The sequence below is a fragment of the Balaenoptera ricei genome, chromosome 4 (genome assembly GCF_028023285.1).
Source record: "Balaenoptera ricei isolate mBalRic1 chromosome 4, mBalRic1.hap2, whole genome shotgun sequence".
NCBI classification, from domain to species: domain Eukaryota; kingdom Metazoa; phylum Chordata; class Mammalia; order Artiodactyla; family Balaenopteridae; genus Balaenoptera; species Balaenoptera ricei.
In genome coordinates this window covers 127001909-127024707 of record NC_082642.1, presented here as the reverse complement: position 1 = coordinate 127024707, position 22799 = coordinate 127001909, and the positions used below count along the sequence as shown (strand labels likewise).

General features: G+C 35.6%; 1 protein-coding gene across 1 annotated transcript in view; it reads right to left on the bottom strand.

Moving 5' to 3' along the window:
• Positions 1–1080: 1080 nt before the first annotated feature.
• GBE1 (1,4-alpha-glucan branching enzyme 1) overlaps positions 1081–22799 on the bottom strand; it is a 281420-nt gene continuing 259701 nt past the window's right edge. Inside the window, exons 15-16 of the mRNA XM_059921363.1 lie at positions 16646–16763; positions 1081–1854 (exon numbers count right to left, since the gene is read on the bottom strand). Coding sequence (XP_059777346.1) covers positions 1798–1854; positions 16646–16763 — 175 coding nt within the window. The 3' untranslated portion in view covers positions 1081–1797. The remainder of the gene's footprint in view (positions 1855–16645; positions 16764–22799) is intronic.

The window sequence follows — 22799 nt, the reverse complement described above, 5'->3', positions numbered from 1 at the left end:
CTTGACAAAGGCAATTAACTTACATTACATTGTTAAATTTGAACTTTACACTGTGAAATCTAAAGACCATAATAGTAAGGTCAATCAACATAATGAAAATATAGCATATAACTACTCTGGTCTTTTTGACTTTCCACAGAGGCTGAAGTCAAAAAAACAAACAAACAAAAAAACGAGTTCTAGGTGTGAAGTAATGTGTCATTTTTTAAAGAGTCACGATAGAAAATTAGCATATCTCTTTATACATAAGAAATGCAAAGGTAAGAAATTATAAGGTAGAACACAAAACATCATGGTTGCACATCATATTATTATCAATAACAGGCACAGTACACAAATCATGGCAGTGCTAAAATGTTAATAACACATCTGTAAGGGGAAAAGCATTACAGAAGGCTTTCAGTAGTCTTTCCTAACGTGTGTCATCATCATCTGGCATTGCTGTCAGGAAATCAAACTATTACTGTACTTTTGAAATTAAGGCAAATAACATGTGTCAGACCTAGATTCAAGGCTTTACTCAAGTTATAAGAAAGATGGTTAATATGCAGGTTTAGCTATAAAAGGAAGTCTCTTTTGCTAATCTCTTCCATTACTGAACCAGTTTTTAATAGACTTTCATGTACTCCTTATTAGTCATGATAAGCTAAAAACAAACAAAAAAAGAAGCAGTCAGTATTAATGTAAAGGAAAATATTAAGTCTTTTAAAAAGTGACAGATACTTTATGTCTCATAAATGCATCATAATTTCTCAGTTATGAATGAATTACCTGTGGCCTGCTATTTAATAAACCAAGGGGCAATTTCATGATGGAGTATCCCACGGAGTTGAGATAGTTAATTCAGCTTCTAAAAGTGTTGAGGTTTAGAGCTCAAAAGTAGCTTAGATATCTGAGTTATTTAGTATAATTTCAAGTTACCAAATAGTACCTAAAGAAAAAAAATAGTATTAATCCCTACACCTCGTCCATCGTGCAATGTGCGCATATGTGGGGAAGGTCTCAGAGTTGAGAGAGGCAATTTAATATTCACTTTAAATCAATCCCCATAACATCACAGCAAAATAAACATTATCAAAGGCAATTTCCCAATTTTTTTTTTTATTGACTGGAAGTAAAAGATAGTTTCTGAAATGTTACAATTACCAAGTCAGGCCTTCAGAAATGAAGATATTAGCAGCTACCAAGATACTAAATGAACAAGAGATCACAAGGTAAAACTTATGCAAAATAAGGCATGGATGAGTTCACAGGCAACGACTTTTATCTTTGACACAATTCTTAGTTTTATATTATTATTATATACTTATACAGTATTTCTAAACACAATTTGAAAAAGGAGAGTAACAATCTTGGTATTTTGTAATTTAGACCAAGAGATACCAGAACAAATAAAGTCACCAAATATCCGCCTTAAAAAAAATGCTGTATACATTCAACAGAAGTAATCAAACGTGACACATGATTCAAATCTGAACTTAAAAGGACTAAATAATTGGCCTGTAAGGCAAAACTGTTTGAAGACATGATATATCACACTTCCTTTGAGGATCCTAGCTGTTCAGATGGCTGGAAAATATAGTCTAGGATCTCCAAAATTTCAAAAAATATGCTCCCCTCTCCGCCTTAAAGAAAAGTTTGACATTCATTTTCAAAAACCAGTATTGAATTTCAGACATCTGACATTTAGGCTAGACAAATATATTTTGAAAAGCTTACACATTACAAGCTCTGGGACAACAAGCATGGGAAAACAAAGTGCACATCTTTCTTTGCTGGAGCTGAAATCAGATCTCTTCAGTTTGGTAGGTCCACATTCTGAAGGATGAGGGCCACTCGGTTTGGAACGTACACCTAAGTCAACACAATAGAGTCAGTGCATTTGAAAGAAAAACTGGGCGTGATGTCATCATGTCAGAGCGACTGAGGCATGATGCAGTTTCACATTTGCCTAAATTACAGTTACCTTTACAATTCTACTGGCTCTGAGGAGACTCAAATCCCACAGTTCCAACAGTTCTGGCATCAATGTAAGACTCCTTTAAAACAGTCACCGCTAGAGGGCTCCATACGCTTTACAAAAACCAATGCTCCTCAGACACTAGGGACAGAAATAGCCCTGGCTGCTCTTTTTGGGCGCTATCAGGTGATGAAGGAAGGCTGCCCTCCAGTTCACAATGTTATTCTATTCAGGGGAATAAAAGTAACATCCAAAAGATTGCTCACATCAAGACACTTTCAGTATCGCTCTGGTTTGTGTTTTCTCCTGTTATTTTAAGAACAAAACCTTAATGGTAACAGTATAAGGTATCCTAAGTGTATTTTAGGCCCCAACCCAGTTTAAATCAATCAAGAAGCTTGCCACTGCACCGAAAATACAATCCACATTCTTTGCCTGCCCCGCGGAGTCCTGACTCAGCACCTTCTTGAAAAGGTACAGCTCCCATCTCAGATCTGCTCTTCACTTACCCCTTCTCCCCTCACCAGGCTCTGGCCACAGGGCCCTTCCCGTTCCTTGAACACTCCACAGCCTTCCCTTCCTCTTGGTCTTGGCCCCTGCCTGCCCCTCTGTTCAGAGCACTCTTTACCTGGCTAGTTCCCTATCTCTTAGATCTTGAAAAATCCCAGTTCCACGGAGAGGTGTTCCTTGATAACTCTAGATCTGATGGTGTCTCCATGCCATTTCCTATCACAGCACCATTTTTGTTTTTTTCTGAACACTTAACAATTTGTAATTCTTTTTCAAGTTTATGATCGATCCTTCCCACTAGACCATGAGGTTTACCAGGGTATAGGCCATATATCTTCACATTTCTAAATTTTAGTAGGTGCCAATGGACAAAGTAGGTGCCAATGATGACTAAATAAAAGAATGAATGATGGAGTAAGTAATAGAGGGATCAATATGTGCATATTTCACAAGATATTCTTTAATACACTTACATCTAAAATAATTTTTGTAAAGCTGAGAAGTGATCTGAACTGCTTGAGGCTTATCTATGTGCTGTTTTATATATATTTAATTACTATTAACAAAGCAAACAGTAAAAATAATATTACAGATTGCTGTCTTCATTGTGACAGTATCTCTCCATTTCGGACTTTGTGAATATTTTACTATTTTCAGTCACTTTAACTGAAAACTTGACTGATGGTTAAAATAAAAAAAGAAAAAGGCTTTTATAGTTTAGAACTGGAATGAAAGATGCAAAGCAAACAGGGCTTTAGGAAAAAAAAAATAACGAACAGAACAGCTGACTTTCATTGACTGAGACCATTGTATGTCCAATGCATGTCAACTCTGCAAATGAACACAATGTTTTCCCTTGAGGTTTCTGTGATAAAGACCTCTTACAACTGTTTAAAAAAAATAAGATACACCAGTACAGCTGGTTAGCTTTGAACATTAAAGATTAAAGCAGTTTTTAAATGATGGAATTTTGAGAAATTTATATTATGAATGTAACAACTAGGGAACAGTTTTTCTAATCTTTCTTTTTTTTTTAACATCTTTATTGGAGTATAATTGCTTTACAATGGTGTGTTAGTTTCTGCTTTATAACAAAGTGAATCAGTTATACATATACATATGTTCCCATATCTCTTCCCTCTTGCGTCTCCCTCCCTCCCACCCTCCCTATCTCACCCCTCTAGGTGGTCACAAAGCTCTGAGCTGATCTCCCTGTGCAGTTTTTCTAATCTTGAATCAAAAGTAACAGTGATTTAGGAAAAGAACATGGTCATCTGAGAAAAATTTCACAAATGCTAACAGTTTACTGGGTAACTCAATGTCTCACAGTCTGATTTGCAATCCAGTACTTCCAAAAGATAAATATTACATCCTTGCAGTCATTAAGTGTGGGGAACCCACGTATTTCAATGCCATAATCAGTTTCCCTACAATTTACACATTGTTTTTAATGTCATATAAAACCACATCATGATTTAATTGCTAATATAATCTTTTCCATTCGATAGTTTCTCTTTGACTGTGATAGGTAAGATGTTATAAGATTGGTTCAAGAAAAGAAAGCTGGAGGTACTCATGAACAAAGCAGGACTATTACCAATGGTCCGGACAAATCCAGTCCAAAGGATGGCCTATTTCCACAATGACACTACAGACTAAAGCAACAACAGACCAAAGCAAAAGAGGAGAAATAAAAGAAATCAACGATCAGATTCAATCATTTCTCTCTCCAGGTCTTCTCAAAACAGGCATGAATCAAGAGACACTTGTCCTGCCGTTCTAAAGGAATTTGCTATGTACTTATTCTAGCTGTTTAGTTTGAGGAATCATAGTAACTAGGTGTAACTAACCAGTGGGACAGCAGGTTATAATCAGAATGGTTCTGAATTGTTCTGTTAGGGCCGTTCTAAAACTGAAGACCAATCTAAATTTCTCAGCAGCACCGGAAACTGGAGAAAAGAATTTCAGTTCCCTTTACCTTAAAAACATTTCTCTGATATTATTTGGTCCTATATACAGATAAAAATATTCTGATTAGCCCAAGTCTCCTGAGAAAGAAGCAATGAAACACACAAGTCAGGCCTAGGACAAAAAATGATAGGTTCCTGCTCAGTGTGGCACAGTGATATACCAGGACACGTCACCTCAATCTCTTACTGGATCTTATGCACTTTTGATATCTACTCTGATTCATAACCTCATGCAGATTTCATTAATGAAATATGAATAACTATAAGCTGATAATTTAGAAGCAGTCTTACTCTCTGTGATCTCTGGTATTTTAGCTAGCCCAAATTTAAGTGTAAGACAAACTGGATGACATAAGAACTTCAAGGTTTGCAATAAATGCATTGAGTTTCCTATTTTGTCATTTAATGGTTAAAAAAATCCTCCAAGAATTCTCTCTCAATGATGCTGGCCATTTTATATAAGGACCTTTATGATGCCAATTCCAGCCACACTTAGAGACCTCTTAATACTATCTGCTCAAAAACCATCGGTTGATAATTGTACAATATCATAAATGGGAATATTGTGTAATTATACTTTTTCACTGCAGTGTTAATTACCAGAATGTGTTCATGTTGCTTTAGAGCCCCTGCAGTATAGGCGACATGAAAGAATTTCCCCAAGCAACGGATTTTTCTTAACTATGGCTATTTATGGATTTTGGAGTTTTCTTCTTTATTAGGGTTCTGAGTATATAAGTCAGTGTTCTTAGTAGTTAGGAAGTGACTACCAATTATACTAAAGGACTTAAGATAATTAGAGCTAATCCTTATGATGAGACAATTACAGACATGAACAATTTGGGGACTCTATAATTTAGTGCTAATATTGGCTCTGTAAATCTTAATTTACAATTTTAATTCTATAAATAGTTTTGATTCATACGGCAAAAGAAATATGAACATATTTTAAGTAGATTTAAACATAAATGCTTATATTTAAATATGAACAACTCATATTTAAGTATATGTATATAGAAACCATTTAGTACACACATCACAAACAAAATATGCTGATAAACATGTTCACTAGGCCCACTTACTAACCATTAGGCTGTAAACATTTTGTAGCTAGGATCATATGAAGAACATGTGAGACGGCGTAATGTAGAGCCATGAATTTCATTTTTTCTAGCTATCTTTATAGTCCATTCTTCACAAGGAATGGACTATGCAAACCATTAGTATGGCTCAAAAAATAACTGACCACACAATAATCTACTATATTACGTCATCCAGGCAAAGTATTATGTTCTTCTAGGGTCAAAATTGAGTTACAAAGATTAATTACACAATTTTTACAAACAGCCTGTCAAAAATTTGAAAACAGAAAATTTGAAAATAACTGTAAATAAAAAATACTTAAAAGGCAAATTTTGAAATGTTCTTAGAAATTGTAAAAGTTAGCAATAGCACATAATCAGAGTGATAACATCATTTGATGAAAAGGGCATTAGACCCTTAACAATCTATATATATACACTTGTCATAAAAAAATCAAAAATTATTTTGAAAAATAAGGGTGACATATAAAATAAATTTACTTTTCACATACATGCTTTAGTTCATAAAATATTTTCTAAGAAAAAAAATCTTATTAATGTAGAAGTATATATTATCTCATTTAATTTAGAATATGAAAAAGAGTAAACTTTAAGAATCAAAATTGATTTTGTCTGAAAAAAAACTAAACATTTTCATAATTCTGGATAGAGCAAAAAACATTTCCCAACTTAATTTATATTTTCAATGCCTATAACTGAGGGACAACAAGAAAGATACCTCTATGCCAAATGGCCTATTTAAACTAAAAGTCTACCTTGAATCACTAAATTAGAATGGGAATAAACAGATCTACTTCTTAAGGATAAGGAGATTAATAGGCAAAGTAATAGATGCTGAAACTATTGCTTTATTCACATTTCACCATTAAGACTGCTTAAGTTATTGTAAAGGAATCTAATTCATTTCAGGTTCAATAATCTCTGCTCTTCCATTTGTGCCATGGAATTTGAATTTATGAATCAGAAAAGAGAAAGAGAGCACCCCTGCCCCTCCTCGTGCACTGATTAAGATATAGGTTAATGTAAGTTCCTATATCAGGAACCAAAATATAGAGAAATCATTATGCTAAAATAGAGTTCCAAAAACTGTCAGTAAAGAAGAATGGAAAAGTTCTGCCCTATAGCTTCTTGGCATTTGTGAGATACTCCGACCTTAGCATATACGTTTCAACAGTAGTACACATGCAGTTCTCCTCTGGCTTCACAGTTTCAACTGATGGAGCATATAAAGAAGACACCGGGATGGTACCTGGTGATGCTGCATATATGACTATAGCATATATGACTATTTTAAGATTCCTTTGAGCTCTGTTTGTTGCTATCTTTGAAAACAGATTTGACACTTAATCAGCAGATCCTTTGGATTATTGAGCTTGCAAATTAAGCTTTGGCAAATACAGTGTACTAGTTATGATAGACAGAAATTTCATGGAAAAGAAAAAAACTTACATTTTTTTCTCCCCTTCCCTCTTTATTCAAGGCATGTGGGAGGCAGAAGGTAGTCGAATGAGACCTAGAGCACTTAGGGTTATGTTCAAGAAACCTGATTGGATCCCAGCGCATATTGATCAGTTTAATAAAGAGTTCCATTATGATGATGCATTCTTATATTAGGTATGTATATTAATGTAATTTTTTTCTTTGGCTCTTTGAAGGATAACTCTGGTAAGAACGAATCTGTTTTATTGGATTATCAGGTCTACTTGGGCTCCCTTATTCTTTTAAAAAATTTTATTATATTATTTTATTGTGTTAATATAAATTATTACAAAAATCACAATGTCATATACAAAAATATATGAAATACTATAATGAATATTTTAGGTACATACCTTGCTTAAGAAATTATCCCTAACTACCAACCAATTTTTTTCTTAATTGAAGTACAGTTGATTTATTGGGTTCCCTTATTTTTACATTAAAACCAGTGATCACTTCATCTGGAGTCTAAAGACTTATTTAAAATGAGTCATTCCTAGATTGGTTCAAGATGGCAGAGTAGAAGGACATGCACTCACTCCCTCTTGCAAGAGCACTAGAACCACAACTAATTGCTGAACAATCATCGACAGAAAGACACTGGAACTCACCAAAAAAGATACCCCACATCCAGAGACAAAGGAGAAGCCACAATGAAATGGTAGGAGGGGCGCAATCATGATAAAATCAAATCTCATAACCACTGGGTGGGCAACTCACAAACTGGAGAACAATTAAACCACAGAAGTCCACCTACTGGAGTGAAGGTTCTGAGCCCTACGTCAGGCTTCCCAACCTGGGGTCCAGCAATGGGAGGAGGAAACCCCAGAGAACTGGACTTCGAAGGCCAGTGGGATTTGATTGCAGGACTTCGACAGGACAGGGGGGAAACAGAGACTCCACACTTAGAGGGCACACACAAAGTAGTGTGCACACCAGGACCCGGGGGAAAGAGCAGTGACCCCATAGGAGACTAAACCAGACCTACCTGCTAGTGTCTGGAGGGTCTCCTGCAGAGGCAGGGGGTGGCTGTGGCTCACCACGGGGACAAGGACACTGGCAGCAGAAGTTCTGGGAAGTATTCATTGGCTTGAGGCCTCCGAGAGTCTGCCACTAGCCCCACCAAAGAGCCTGCAGGCTCCAGTGCTGGGTCACCTCATGCCAAACAACCACCAGGGAAGGAACACAGCCCCACCCATCAGCAGACAAGCGGATTACAGTTTTACTGAGCTCTACCCACCAGAGCAACACCCAGCTCTACCCACCACCGGTCCCTATCATCAGGAAGCCTGCACAAGCCTCTTAGATAGCCTCATCCACCAGAGGGCAGACAGCAGAAGCAAGAAGAGCTACAAACCAGCAGCCTGCAGAATGAAAACCACAGTGACAGAAAGATAGACAAAATGAAAAGGCAGAGGACTATGTCCCAGATGAAGGAACAAGATAAAACCCCAGATAAACAACTAAATGAAGTAGAGATAGGCAACCTTCCAGAAAAAGAATTCAGAATAAATATAGTGAAGATGACCTAGGACCTTGGAAAAAGAATGGAGGCAAGAATCAGGAAGATGTAAGAAATGTTTAACAAAGACCTAGAAGAATTAAAGAACAAACAGACAGAGATGAAAATACAATAACTGAAATGAAAAATACACTAGAAGGAATCAATAGCAGAATAACTGAGGCCAAAGGACAGATAAGTGACCTGGAAGACAGAATGGTGGAATTCACTGCCGCAGAACAGAATAAAGAAAAAAGAATGAAAAGAAATGAAGACAGTCTAAGAGACCTCTGGGACAACATGAAATGCACAAACATTTACATTATAGGGGCCCAAGAAGGAGAAGAGAGAGAGAGAAAGGACCTGAGAAAACATTTCAAGACACTATAATTGAAAACTTCCGTCACATGGGAAAGTAAGTAGCCACCCAAGTCCAGGAAGTGCAGAGAGTCCCAGGCAGGATAAATCCAAGGAGAAACACGCCGAGACACATAGTAATCAAACTGACAAAAATTAAAGACAAAGAAAAATTATTAAAAGCAACAAGGGAAGAATGACAAATAACGTACAAGGGAACTCCCATAAGGTTAACAGCTGATTTCTTAGCAGAAACTTTGCAAGCCAGAAGGGACTGCTACAATATATTTAAAGTGATGAAAGAGAACAACCTACAACCAAGAATACTCTACCCAGCAAGGATCTCATTGAGATTGGATGGCGAAATCAAAAGCTTTACAGACAAGCAAAAGCTAAGAGAATTCAGCACCACCAAACCAGCTCTACAACAAATGCTAAAGGAACTTCTCTAAGTCGGAAACACAAGAGAAGAAAAGGACCTACAAAAGCACCCCCAAAACAATTAAGAAAATGGTAATAGGTACATACATATTGATAATTACCTTAAATGTGCATGGATTAAATGCTCCAACCAAAAGACACAGGCTCGCTGAATGGATACAAAAACAAGACCTATACCTTATGCTGTCTACAAGAGACCCACTTCAGACCTAGGGACACATACAGACTGAAAGTGAGGGGATGGAAAAAGATATTCCATGCAAAAGGAAATCAAAAGAAAGATAAAGTAGCAATACTCATATCAGATAAAATAGACTTTAAAATAAAGAATGTTACAAGAGACAAGGAAGGACACGACATAATGATCAAGGGATCAATCCAAGAAGAAGATATAACAATTATAAATATATATGCACCCAACATAGGAGAATCTCAATACATAAGGCAAATGCTAACAGCTATAAAAGGGGAAATTGACAGTAACACAATATTAGTGGAGGACTTTAACACCTCACTTACACCAAAGGACAGCTCATCCAGAGAGAAAATTAATAAGGAAACACAAGCTTTATATGACACAATAAACCAGATAGATTTAATTGATATTTATAGGGCATTCCATCTGAAAACTGCAGATTACACTTTCTTCTCAAGTGCACATAGAACATTCTCCAGGATAGATCACATCTTGGGTCACAAATGAAGCCTCGGTAAATTGAAGAAAACTGAAATTGTATCAAACTTCTTTTCTGACCACATGCTATGAGATTAGAAATCGATTACAGGGAAAAAAACGTAAAAAACACGAACATATGGAGGCTAAACAATACGCTACTAAGTAACCAAGAGATCACTGTAGAAATCAAAGAGGAAATCAAAAAATACCTAGAGACAAATGACAAGGAAAACATGATGACCCAAAACCTATGGGATGCAGCAAAAGCAGTTCTAAGATGGAAGTTTATAGCAATACAATCCTACCTCAAGAAACAAGAAAATTTTCAAATAAACAATCTAACCTTACACCTAAAGGAACTACAGAAAGAAGAACAAACAAAACCCCAAAATTAGTAGAAGGAAAGAAATCATTAAGATCAGAGCAGAAATAAATGAAATAGAAACAAAGGAAACAATAGCAAAGATCAATAAAACTAAAAGCTGGTTCTTTGCAAAGATAAACAAAATTGATAAAACTTTAGCCAGACTCATTAAGAAAAACAGGGAGAAGACTCAAATCAATAAAATTAGAAATGAAAGAGGACAAGTTACAACAGACACTGCAGAAATACAAAGCATCCTAAGAGACTACTACAAGCAACTCTATGCCAATAAAATGGACAACCTGGAAGAAATGGACAAATTCTTAGAAAGGTATAACCTTCCAAGACTGAACCAGGAAGAAATAGAAAATATGAACAGACCAATCACAAGTAATGAAATTGAAACTGTGATTAAAAATCTTCCAACAAACAAAAGTCCAGGACCAGATGGCTTCACAGGTGAATTCTATCAAACATTTAGAGAAAAGCTAACACCCATCCTTCTCAAACTCTTCCAAAAAATTGCAGAGGAAGGAACACTCCCAAACTCATTCTACGAGGCTACCATCACCCTGATACCAAAACCAGAAAAAGATACTACAAAAAAAAAAAAAAAATTACAGACCAATATCACTGATGAATATAGATGCAAAAATCCTCAACAAAATACTAGCAAAGAGAATCCAACAACACATTAAAAGGATCATACACCATGATCAAGTGGGGTTTATCCCAGGGATGCAAGGATTCTTCAATATATGCAAATCAATCAATGTGATACACCATATTAACAAATTGAAGGAGAAAAACCATATGATCATCTCAATAGATGCAGAAAAAGCTTTTGACAAAATTCAACACCCATTTATGGTAAAAACTCTCCAGAAAGTGGGCATAGAGGGAACCTGCCTCAACATAATAAAGGCCATATATGACAAACCCACAGCAAACATCATTCTCAATGGTGAAAAACTGAAAGCATTTCCTCTAAGATCAGGAAAAAGACAAGGATGTCCACTCTCACCACTGTTATTCAACATAGTTTTGGAAGCCCTAGCCCTGTCAATCAGAGAAAACAAAGAAATAAAAGGAATACAAAATGGAAAAGAAGAAGTAAAATTGTCACTCCTTTCAGAGGACATGATATTATACATAGAAAATCCTAAAGATGCCACCAGAAAACTACTAGAGCTAATCAATGAATTTGGTAAAGTTGCAGGATATAAAACTAATGCACAGAAATCTCTTGCATTCCTAGACACTAACAACAAAAGATCAGAAAGAAAAATTCAGGAAAGAATTCTACTCACCATTGCAACAGAATGAATAGAATACCTAGGAATAAACCTATCTTAGGAGGTAAAAGACCTGTACTCAGAAAAGTATAAGACACTGGTGAAAGAAATCAAAGATGACACAAACAGATGGAGAGATATACCATGTTCTTGGATTGGAAGAATCAATATTGTGAAAATGACTATACTACCCAAAGCAATCTACAGATTCAATGCAGTCCCTATAAAAATACCAATGGCATTTTTTACAGAACTAGAACAAAAAATCTTAAAATTTGTGTGGAGACACAAAAGACCCTGAATAGGCAAAGCAATCTTGAGAAAAAAAAAAATGGAGCTGGAGGAATCAGTCTCCCTGCCTTCATACTATACCACAAAGCTACAGTAATCAAGACAATATGGTACTGGCAGAAAACCAGAAATAAAGATCAGTGGAACAGGATAGAAAGCCCAGAGATTAACTCACGCACCTATGGTCAACTAACCTATGACAAAGGAGGCAAGGATATACAGTGGAGAAAAGACAGTCTCTTCCATAAGTGGTGCTGGGAAAACTGGACAGCTACATGTAAAAGAATGAAATTAGAACACTCCCTAACACCATACACAAAAATAAACCCAAAATGGATTAAAGACTTACTTAAGTGTAAAACCGGACAGTATAAAACTCTTAGAGGAAAACATAGGAAGAACACTCTTTGACATAAATCACAGCAAGATCTTTTTTGACCCACCTCCTAGAGTAATGGAAATAGAAACAAAATAAACAAATGGGCCTAATGAAAGTTAAAAACTTTTGCACAGCAAAGGAAACTATAAACAAGACAAGAAGACAACCCTCAGAATGGGAGAAAATATTTGCAAACAAATCAATGGACAAAGGATTAATCTCCAAAATATATAAACAGCTCATTTAGCTCAATATTAAAAAAACAAACAACACAATCCAAAAATGGGCAGAAGACCTAAACAGACATTTCTCCAAAGAAGACATACAGATGGCTAAGAGGCACAAGAAAAGCTGTTCAACATCACTAATTATTAGAGAAATGCAAATCAAAACTGCAATGAGGTATCACCTCACACTGGTTAGAATGGGCATCATCAGAAAATCTACAAACAATACATGCTGCAGAGGGTGTGGAGAAAAGGGAACCCTCTTGCACTGTTGGTGGGTATGTAAACTGGTACATCCACTATGGAGAACAGATGGAGGTTCCTTAAAAAACTAAAAATAGAATTACCATATGACTCAGCAATCCCACTACTGGGCATATACCAAGAGAAAACCATAATTCAAAAAGACACATGCACCCCAATGTTCATTGCAGCACTATTTACAATAGCTAGGTCATGGAAGCAACCTAAATGTCCATTGACAGACAAATGGATAAAGAAGATGTGGTACATTTGTACAATGGAATATTACTCAGCCATAAAAAGTCACGAAATTGGATTATTTGTATAGGTGTGGATGGACCTAGAGAGTGTCATACAGTGAAGTAAGCCAGAAAAAGAAAAACAAATATTGTATATTAACACATATATGTGGAATCTAGAAAAATGGTACAGATGAACCTGTTTGCAAAGCAGAAATAGAGACACAGATGTAGAGAACAAATGTAAGGACACCAAGGGGGAAAAGCAGGGCGTAAGTGTTGGGGGGTGTGATGAACTCAGTGATTGGGATGGACATATATACACTAATATGCATAAAATAGATAACTAATAAGAACCTGCTGTATAGCACAGGTAACTCCACTTCGCTGTACAGTAGAAAGTAGCACAACACTGGAAAACAGCTATACCCCAATAAAAAAACATAAAAAATTTTAAAAAATAAAATGAGTCAGTCCTAAAGCATCAGTAGTTATCGGAAACAAGATGCTGCTGCTGAGAAGACAGGGCCAATCTTTACCTTTTGACCGAGTTGGATCAGAATTCTATTACAGGCAGTGTTGAAGCTCTATTCTATTTCTCATGTGCTTGCAGTACTGTATTCCTCTACCTGTTATGGAGACTTATCTGACCTTCTCCATTCCACCTGCTAATTTAGAACTGCACAGTCCATATTTGGAAGATCAATTCAATTAGTGCTTGAAAAGTAACCTCCTGACTGTTGCTGCCACTGGTTACTTGGCTTGTTTTAATTATAACAGAATATCTTTGCTCTTAAAAAATCAAAAGGATGTCAAGATATTTTTTGCCCACCCTCAAAGATTGCAAGCCCTCGCCTAAGATGATAATTTTTCCAAAATTGGGAGAATATCCTCAAAGCACCTAGTGTCTTGACATGCTTAAAATACCTAAATAATTATTGAATAGCCACAACAATAGTAACTTTTGAATACATGTGCAGTAGCATTTTGCAGTTTCCCCAAAGCTTGGCTATGTTAATTAATTTATGCCTCGCAAGAACCTCTTGCTGTAGGCAGGATACTATTATTAATCCTCACTATGCAGACAGGGAAACCGAGGCACAAAAAGATCAAATTACTCAAGTTCTCATAGCTGGTAAATGGCAGGCTGGGGACTTGATCCCAAATTCCCTGCCATGACATTTTGTGGTCTTTTTTACTATATTACCAGGCTTCCCTCCCCAGGAGAACCCTCTTTGGATACATGAACCTTTAGGAAAGTTGGCTATATAACATTTTTGCTATCTGAAACTTTCAAAACCCTTTCAGTCTAGTTCAACTTGTTCAAGTTCAGTTTTATCACAAGTGGGTGCTACTTCTCCATGACTCCTCTTTATGAGCTGTCACCTTCCCTAACCCCTCAGGTGTCTCTAACTCTTTTGGTTATTTCAGAGCTTTAAGATCATTTTCTTATTCATTTCAGAAACTATTTGTATCAGTCTTATTTTACATGTCAAAACTGAATGTTCTGACAAACTACAGCAATCATTCTTTGGAGATAGAATCCACTAGCAGCTCTGAGCCCTCCCTCTTGAAAATACACATCAATCTAGATCTCTATCTAAGCCATATCAACATCATCATCAACACCCCACCTCAACACACACATAGGGTAACACCTAGGTTTCCCAAGGCTACTGACTTTCCTCAGAGCTGATAATCAACAACTTAATCTTGCTCATCCCTGCTCGTTTTATTTATTTTATGCCACTGTCTTTGACATATATAATATGGCAGCTTACAAAGTAAGGTGCTGGTACCACCCTAAGAGCTGGGAATATAGTAGAAAAATGGAGGAGCCAGGGGTACCAAACAGATTCTCATGCTTGACTTTTACCCAAACTTAAAAAAAGATGAGAGAAGTTAACAGCAATGATAAAGCCATACATTTGTGGGATACATCCTGGCCTCACATAAGTGAAACAAATCTTTCCTTTTTCTTTTTTTCTTTATTGGAGTATAATTGCTTTACAATGTTGTGTTAGTTTCTGTCGCACATCGAAGTGAATCAGCCATACGCATACACACATCCCCTCCCTCTTAGACCTCCCTCCCCCCACCATCCCACCCAACTAGGCCATCACAGAGCACCGAGCTGAGCTCCCTGTGCTATACAGCAGGTTCCCACTAGCTACCTATTTTATGCATGGTAGTGTATTTATGTCAAACCTTACCTCCCAATTCATCCCACCCTCCCCTTACCCCCTCCATGTCCACACGTCCATTCTCTATGTCTGCCTTTCTATTCCTGCCCTGCAAATAGGTTCATCTGTGCCATTTTTCTAGATTCCACATACATGTGTTAATATACGATATTTGTTTTTCTCTTTCTGACTTAAATCTTAATCCAAGACCTTTTATTGTGAAACAAACAAAAAAATGCAGATCTGAGACAGAGAGAAGAGGGAAGAGGAAGAAAGATAGATATATGACTAGTCAGGAAAAGGAAAACATATATAATGCAGATGTGGACTTGGCCATAAATTAAATGAAGAATTCCTCCAAATCTGCAGAGCTTCTAAATTCTACATTAAAATTTTTTTTTATTGAAATATAGTTGATTTATAATATTAGTTTCAAGTGTACAACATAGTGATTCAAAATTTTTATATATTACACTCCATTTAGTTATTATAAAAAATATTGGCTATATTCTCTGTGCTGTATAATATATCCTTGCAGCTTATTTATTATATACATAGTAGTTTGTACTTCTTAATCCCTCCCCCTATCCTGCTGCTACCCCCTTCCCTCCCCACACTGGTAACCACTAGTTTGTTCCTTATATCTGTGACTCTATTTCTGTTTTGTTATATTCATTTGTTTGTTTATTTTTCAGATTCCACATATAAGTGATAACAAACAGTATTTGTCTTTCTCTGTCTGACTTATTTCACCAAGCATAATAACTTCCAGGTCCATCCATATTGTTGCAAATGGCAAAATTTTATTCTACATTTTTAAAAGAAATTAAATTTAGTAGTTTAAAGCAATATTCTTTCATTGTGTCAACATCACAAAGTAAAAGTTAGTTAATATAATACAACACTCTACTCAGTAATATAAGGAAACCAGAGAATTTTATAACTAGAATGAATTCAGTCATCAATAACTACATGAAAGAAAAAAATGTATATATAGATTCTTTTAAGGTGTTTTAAACTTCATTAGATAACCAATAATGTAGAAATCTGCTTAATGTAAAATATTACAGAGAAAGCAAGAACAGAAGGAAAGTAAATTGTATAAAAATAGAAATATTCATAATAGAAAGAAAACTAAAATGTGCCTTTCTCTTATTTTTTGAGAAATAATTTTTAATCCTATTAATATTCAAATTTCCTCAATTGTCAGCTAAATATCCTTTATTATTTGTTTTTCCAAAACCCAGTTCAGTCTAGCACCACATGTTGCATGTATTTTTTTTAGGGCAATCTTCTTTCCCTACTCCCTGCCTTGTCTGCATGTTGCTTACTTGTTGAAGAGTTGTTTCCTTGGACAAAAACACATCATTTTGAAAATACAGAATTAAATTTAAATGAAATGAAAATACCTTAAAAATCTTACTTACCAAAAGAGAATAGGGATGGTTATTATGTTCAAAAGGTTTAGAAAAGAAATCGGTATTGTGGTCCAGTCTCTGGTGTCCTCCATATTCCGCTGCATCTGAATCTAGCACAATTTTGTACGTACAGCTCTTAAGGAATCACAACGGTTTAGGAGTTGAATGAGACATTATAAAACATTTCTGAGACAGGATTTAAAAGCGAGTATTTTGAAAACTGTTTAATGATGATTTGTGCTATGTTCTCATTTCTTCTCTAAGATTTCTGAGTTTGAGTTTATCATGTTTGAAAGGGGCTTTATAGGCTATCTAGTCCGCACACCCATGGGATCCTTGTTATCTTTTTATCACGTCACATGATCATCCATACCTATTAATGAAGAATCTACTTTCCTCTTCATATAACTAATTCCATTTGTTAGAAATTCTTCTCCATATTGAACAGAATTTTGATTTCTTGGGACTTTTTCTACCCAGAACAGCCATAAAGAATAAGTTCAAAATACAGTAATTTTCAAATATTTAACAATAGCTATTTTGTCTCCATGTGTCCTCTGCATACATAACTAAATACTTACTAAATGTAATCCCAGAACCTTTGATCATTACTCATTTGATATGGCTTTTTACTATTTCCCCATCTCTGAATTCATTGCAGTTTGCTAGATCCTGGATGATAAAGTGAGGAACACAGAAGTGAACTAAGGGTCCATGTGTGGTCTGAAGACCAAGTAGGTTTAGTCTTTCCCCTTGGTTACAAGCATCATGTTTCTATGAATGCACAAGATCATGCAAACATACTATCCATCATGCCACAGGTGGATTCATGTTGCAATCATGTGATCTGCTACAACTTAACATCTGATTTTTCACAATGAGCTATTATGCATGTTAGCATTATTGTATTTATAACAAAATAACAGCTATGGTTATTATGTTCAAACTTATGCTCAGAAAGTCTAGAAATGATACTTGATTAAAAAATCCACAAGTAAATATAAATGGGTACCTAGAAATTTAAGTTTCTTCTAGCCTAAGGAGGGAGACAGATAGATGTCTAGGTGCTTTGTATTTTCTTTTCCTCGTATATAACTATTTAATCTCAGAAACGTTTGTATATTTTCATTACAGCTAAAGTTATCACATTAAAAGTACATGGGGAAAAAAAAGTGCACGCGGATAACAAACTATGACCATCATTTTCATGCCTAGGGGACCTCTGTTTGGGTAAGAGATGCAAATGGACGCACCACAGGAACTTTTGCTGGGAGTGGTGGCGCCATTTCAGTCAATCCAGGTCAGCCTACTCTGATGCAAATTTTGACTAATACTGTAATCAGCATGTTACTGTGTTTAAAAGAGAGGGAGAGGGAGAAAGACTGAGTTCAAAAGATGTCTACTGGGCACAAGCTCATTCATTCTAAAGTCACTCAATAGAGCTGCACATGATTTGAGCATATGGATTTATTTAATGGGGAAATACGGACAGTGAAAATAAATCATTAGGGGCATGGTAAATAAATGAAGCATTGTGGAATGAAAGGAACTACTAAAGTAGAAGCTTAGCTTTGGTTCTTCATCCTAGGTCATTAAATACTTTCACAGTCTTCAAAAAGCATTAAACAAAAACAAAAGGAGTACAATACAGTTTAGAGAATAATGACCTAGAATCCTTTCTAAAACACTTGAAATACAGTATCAATTATTAAATTATTGGTTAACAGCATAGATTATTGGTAGTTGTGACTGAAGACAGCAAGTATATCATGAAAAGCACTGATTCCCAGCCTGTGGGTTGATAATCACTGGTCATTGTGTTATAAGGGTCTCACGGAATGAGTAATTATGTTATTAAAATGGCTGGGATTCTATATGTACATTGTCTGAAAACTAAATTATGTTATTATACCCATTTGGTACTGTATTTCAAAGAATGTGCACTTTTTTGATGAATGAGATATAAATTCATTTAAAAAGTCACAGAATTTGTAGTAAGTTTTTTGATATATTTTCTCAATCAAGGATACTGAAAGAACAATTGTTATATGAGAACCAATTTCTTTTTGACATTGAAAGGGATCATCACACTGAAAATGGTTAGAATCTACTCAATCTATAATTTATAGCTATAAAGAAAAAGCTTACAAAAGCCATAAAGTTTCAAAATATCAGTTTAGACATATTTCTCTGATCTATAATTTAAAGAAAAAAATTCTGCTGTGGCCACTTTTGGAATTCCCCAGCCCTGTGTCTCTATTCCCCAGGGAATACAACCACGTCCTTTAGAAAACACAACCCTTAAACTCCAGAAATTCCAACAATTTAAAACACTAGATTAAAAGTAATGATTGTGAAAGAGCTTTATAATTGTAAATTACTACAACATACTACTCAAGTGTCAACTTAAAAAAATGCACAATGTGAGAGTTGCGAGTTAAGTTTTATTTGGGGCAAAATGAGGACTGCAGCCTGGGCGACAGCATCCCAGATAGCTCTGAGAAACTGCTCCAAAGAGGCAGGGGGGAAGGTCAAGTATATATGTGATTTTGGTGAAGGGGGAATACATGCAATCAAGCACATATTTTTTTGCAGAAAGTTTCTGCTAGTCATGGGGAGCAGTCGTTGCCATGAAGGATTTTAGTGCTTTTCTAAATATGAGGAAATACAAGAATTGGGCTCATAAAATCGGCTCCTGAAAATATCTAACCATCTGAAGCCATGTTCTGCCAGTTTTTCCCAGAGCACAGAGTGCCTCACTTCTGCTCTCCACCTGAACTCCTTTCAGGGGGTGTTGAAAGTCAGCAGACGCAGCAGCTCATGATTTAATCCTTGTAGACATAGATGGCAAGTGCCAATGGAAAATGCCAATTCATAGTTGACACAAAAATCAGGAAACCCCATCTTTTAGGAACACTGCTTAGCATAAACATTTTTAAAGAGGTTATCTGGGCAATTGGATTTTTGTTTTTCTCTTCTCTTGCTCAGGCATTCCCTCACTCCCTCTTTCTCATGTACATGTGAGCACACACAAACACACACAAATACACAGACACACACAGATACACACATGCACATGACGTGGGACCCACACAGCACCAATACCCCTACAGAATTTGTAGTAAGTTTTTAAATATATTTTCTCAATCAAAGATACTGAAAGAACAATTGTTATATAAGAACCAATTTCTTTTTGACATTGAAAGGGATCATCACACTGAAAATGGTTAGAATCTACTCACTTAATCTATAATTTATAGCTATAAAGAAAAAGCTTACAAAAGCCATAAAGTTTCAAAATATCAGTTTAGACATATTTCTCTGATCTATAATTTAAAGAAAAAAAATTCTGCTGTGGCCACTTTTGGAATTCCCCAGCCCTGTGTCTCTATTACCCAGCGAATACAACCACGTCCTTTAGAAAACACAACCCTTAAACTCCAGAAATTCCAACAATTTAAAACACTAGATTAAAAGTAATGATTGTGAAAGAGCTTTATAATTGTAAATTACTACAACTTACTACTCAAGCGTCAAGTTAAAAAAATGCAAAGCCCTGTCTTCCACTAAAGAACATCCCTCTGAAAATATAACTCAGAGCCAATTTACACTTAAACTACCTTGTTCATGTGGTTTCCAGTTCCACAGTGGATAAAAGAAATTTAGCAGGACATCTCAACACCTTCACATCTCTTTTATTCATAGCTATCTCCCAACACATAGCAGACTTCTTTCTCATAATAGCTTCTCAATACATTTTTGAAACTGATATTGAGGATGACAATTCTGATTCACCAAGAAAGGCCAAATTACATGTCTTATTTTTTATATTCGAGGAAAGTAGGAGAAATTATTTTCCCATTCACTTAATAAATACACACAATGTAGGAGGCACTGTACAAGATATAAAATAAAAATGACTAAGATGTGGTTTTAGTTCACACGCAACTCATAGCCTATTAAGGGGAGATTAGAAACGCATATGAATGTCTATAAATAAAGCAGAAAGCAATATGCAATGAGAGGTAGAGCCAAGGAGGGAAGGTAGGATTGACAGTCTGTAAACAAAAACTTTTGAAGGCTAGGCTAGACTGTTAAGATTTATTTTGTAATTAAGAATGAGAACATTGAAGGTTTGTGAGAAAGGTTATGACAATCAAAAAAATTAACCTGAAGGTTGAGGGTAGAATAGGATGAACAAAGGAAAGACTAAGTCAGAGAAACCAGGCAGGGACCTAACAATGGTTCACGGATAGTAGTATGGCTAAACTTGGATAATGCAAATGGAGAGACATACATAAACCAATGAGATTTTGGATGTGCAACTAATGGTACTCAAATGTAAGGAAACTGATGCTCAATTTGGGGAAACACTTGGAAAGGGAGAATAGTTGTGCCCAAAGACACACAATAAGTTTAGTGGCAGAGCTGGGATGTAGACACAAGTCAAATTCAGATCTAATTACCCTACTCTCCACAAGTGGATGCCTATTTTATGCCAAGAATCAGGCAAAGTGTTTTCGCAGGCACTTTCTTGTTTAATTCTAAATTTGAGATTCTAAGCATAAAGAGGTTGGAATGAACATGACATGAGGAATAAAAACAAGGAAAACAGATAAAGTGATATCCATCTGAGTGTTTAATTAAATTTAAAAGATTGGTGTTAAAGGACTGTAATTCTTAACATTACTTAAGGAGTCTGAATATCTGAGGTTTATTGCATTTGTTCTAGATCAATTTCTTGTTTAGTTGGTTCATTTGGTCACTTGATTGGGGAACATAAAATTATTGAACTGAAAAAATGTACCTTGCTCAATTTGGGAAAATACAGCAGGGGAAGAATGATAAAATGATAGAATTTTTATGGAGATTTTCTTTTAAAAAAGGAGATCAAATAGATCCCTATCCATTTGGATATCATTTTAAAATATTATTTCTTCTTATTTTAAATTCAAGAGCTTCCTAAGTATTTGATATATCTATAAACAGGCTGAAGTAGATAAGAAGTTTTAAGCATTATTTTATCATGTGTCCTTACATTTGAACCAAGGAAGAGCCATGTTCTGAAGACCTGTACTAATAAGACTAAAGAACAGTGAAGACATGAAGACTCTTAAATTCAATGGTTCTTCAAATACTTCAAAAGCTGCTGTGTTTGCTCAGCCACTTGATAAAGTGTCTGTTCAAAGTATAAGGATTTTGATGTAAGAAGTACTGTCGTTTATATCATTCTGCACTAAATTCACTTCACTCCTGCTGAAGAAACTAAGGAAATTTATTGTAAGGTACAAACCCTGAGGTTTCAGACTGAGTGACAATAAAAGGGGTTCTCTAGTGACTAGGTGGCCATGAAGATGGCAAAGCTGGTAAGTTACCATATATCTCTAAATCTAAGACACCTTCAATTTTAAGATGAATTATTTTATACACCTCCAATAAAGAGAAAAATATCACTACCATGCTAATCGCTGTAAGACACATCCCAATTGAAGACTTGTTAAAATGTGAAAAAAATGTACACTTAGAATATATGAATTTGGTATGTTATTTTTAGACCTGATTCTTTAATCAACCAACCCACAGTATTATGATTGCAATAACTTTTGGGAGTTAAGTGACCCCAGGAGAGAGAATCTGTATCAAAGGCAGAAAACAGTAGGTACGAAATTCTAAGGAACTGTGAACAAACATCTGGCAGTATAAGAACAGGTGGTAGAAAACAAAAATAATTTCATGTTTTTAACAGTCTAAAGATAACCACCCAGCACAGGACTTGCCTCAATGTTCTAACATAATGCTCCCCTTTCTATGTTTCATGAATTGAATTTTATTTATTGCCAGCCACAATTCACAAAATCTTAGGTTATGGCTGTATAGCGTCTCAAATAGATCTGTCTCTCTATTTTATAAATATAGTTAAATTATACCTCATTTATTGTCCTGAACCACAGAATTGGTCATAAATGATAACCTTTAGTTGCTCTCTCTGGTCTCTTTCCAAATATAGAAGTAGCAAAAACTTTGTGATGTGTTGCTGTATGTTCTATGAATGTATATGTGTGTTAGAGTGAGGCAGGTGTGTGTGTGTGTGTATGTGTGTATCTGATTTAGGCATTTCTATCTTTAGCTCTGTCATCTAGAATATACGATGACTTAAAAATTC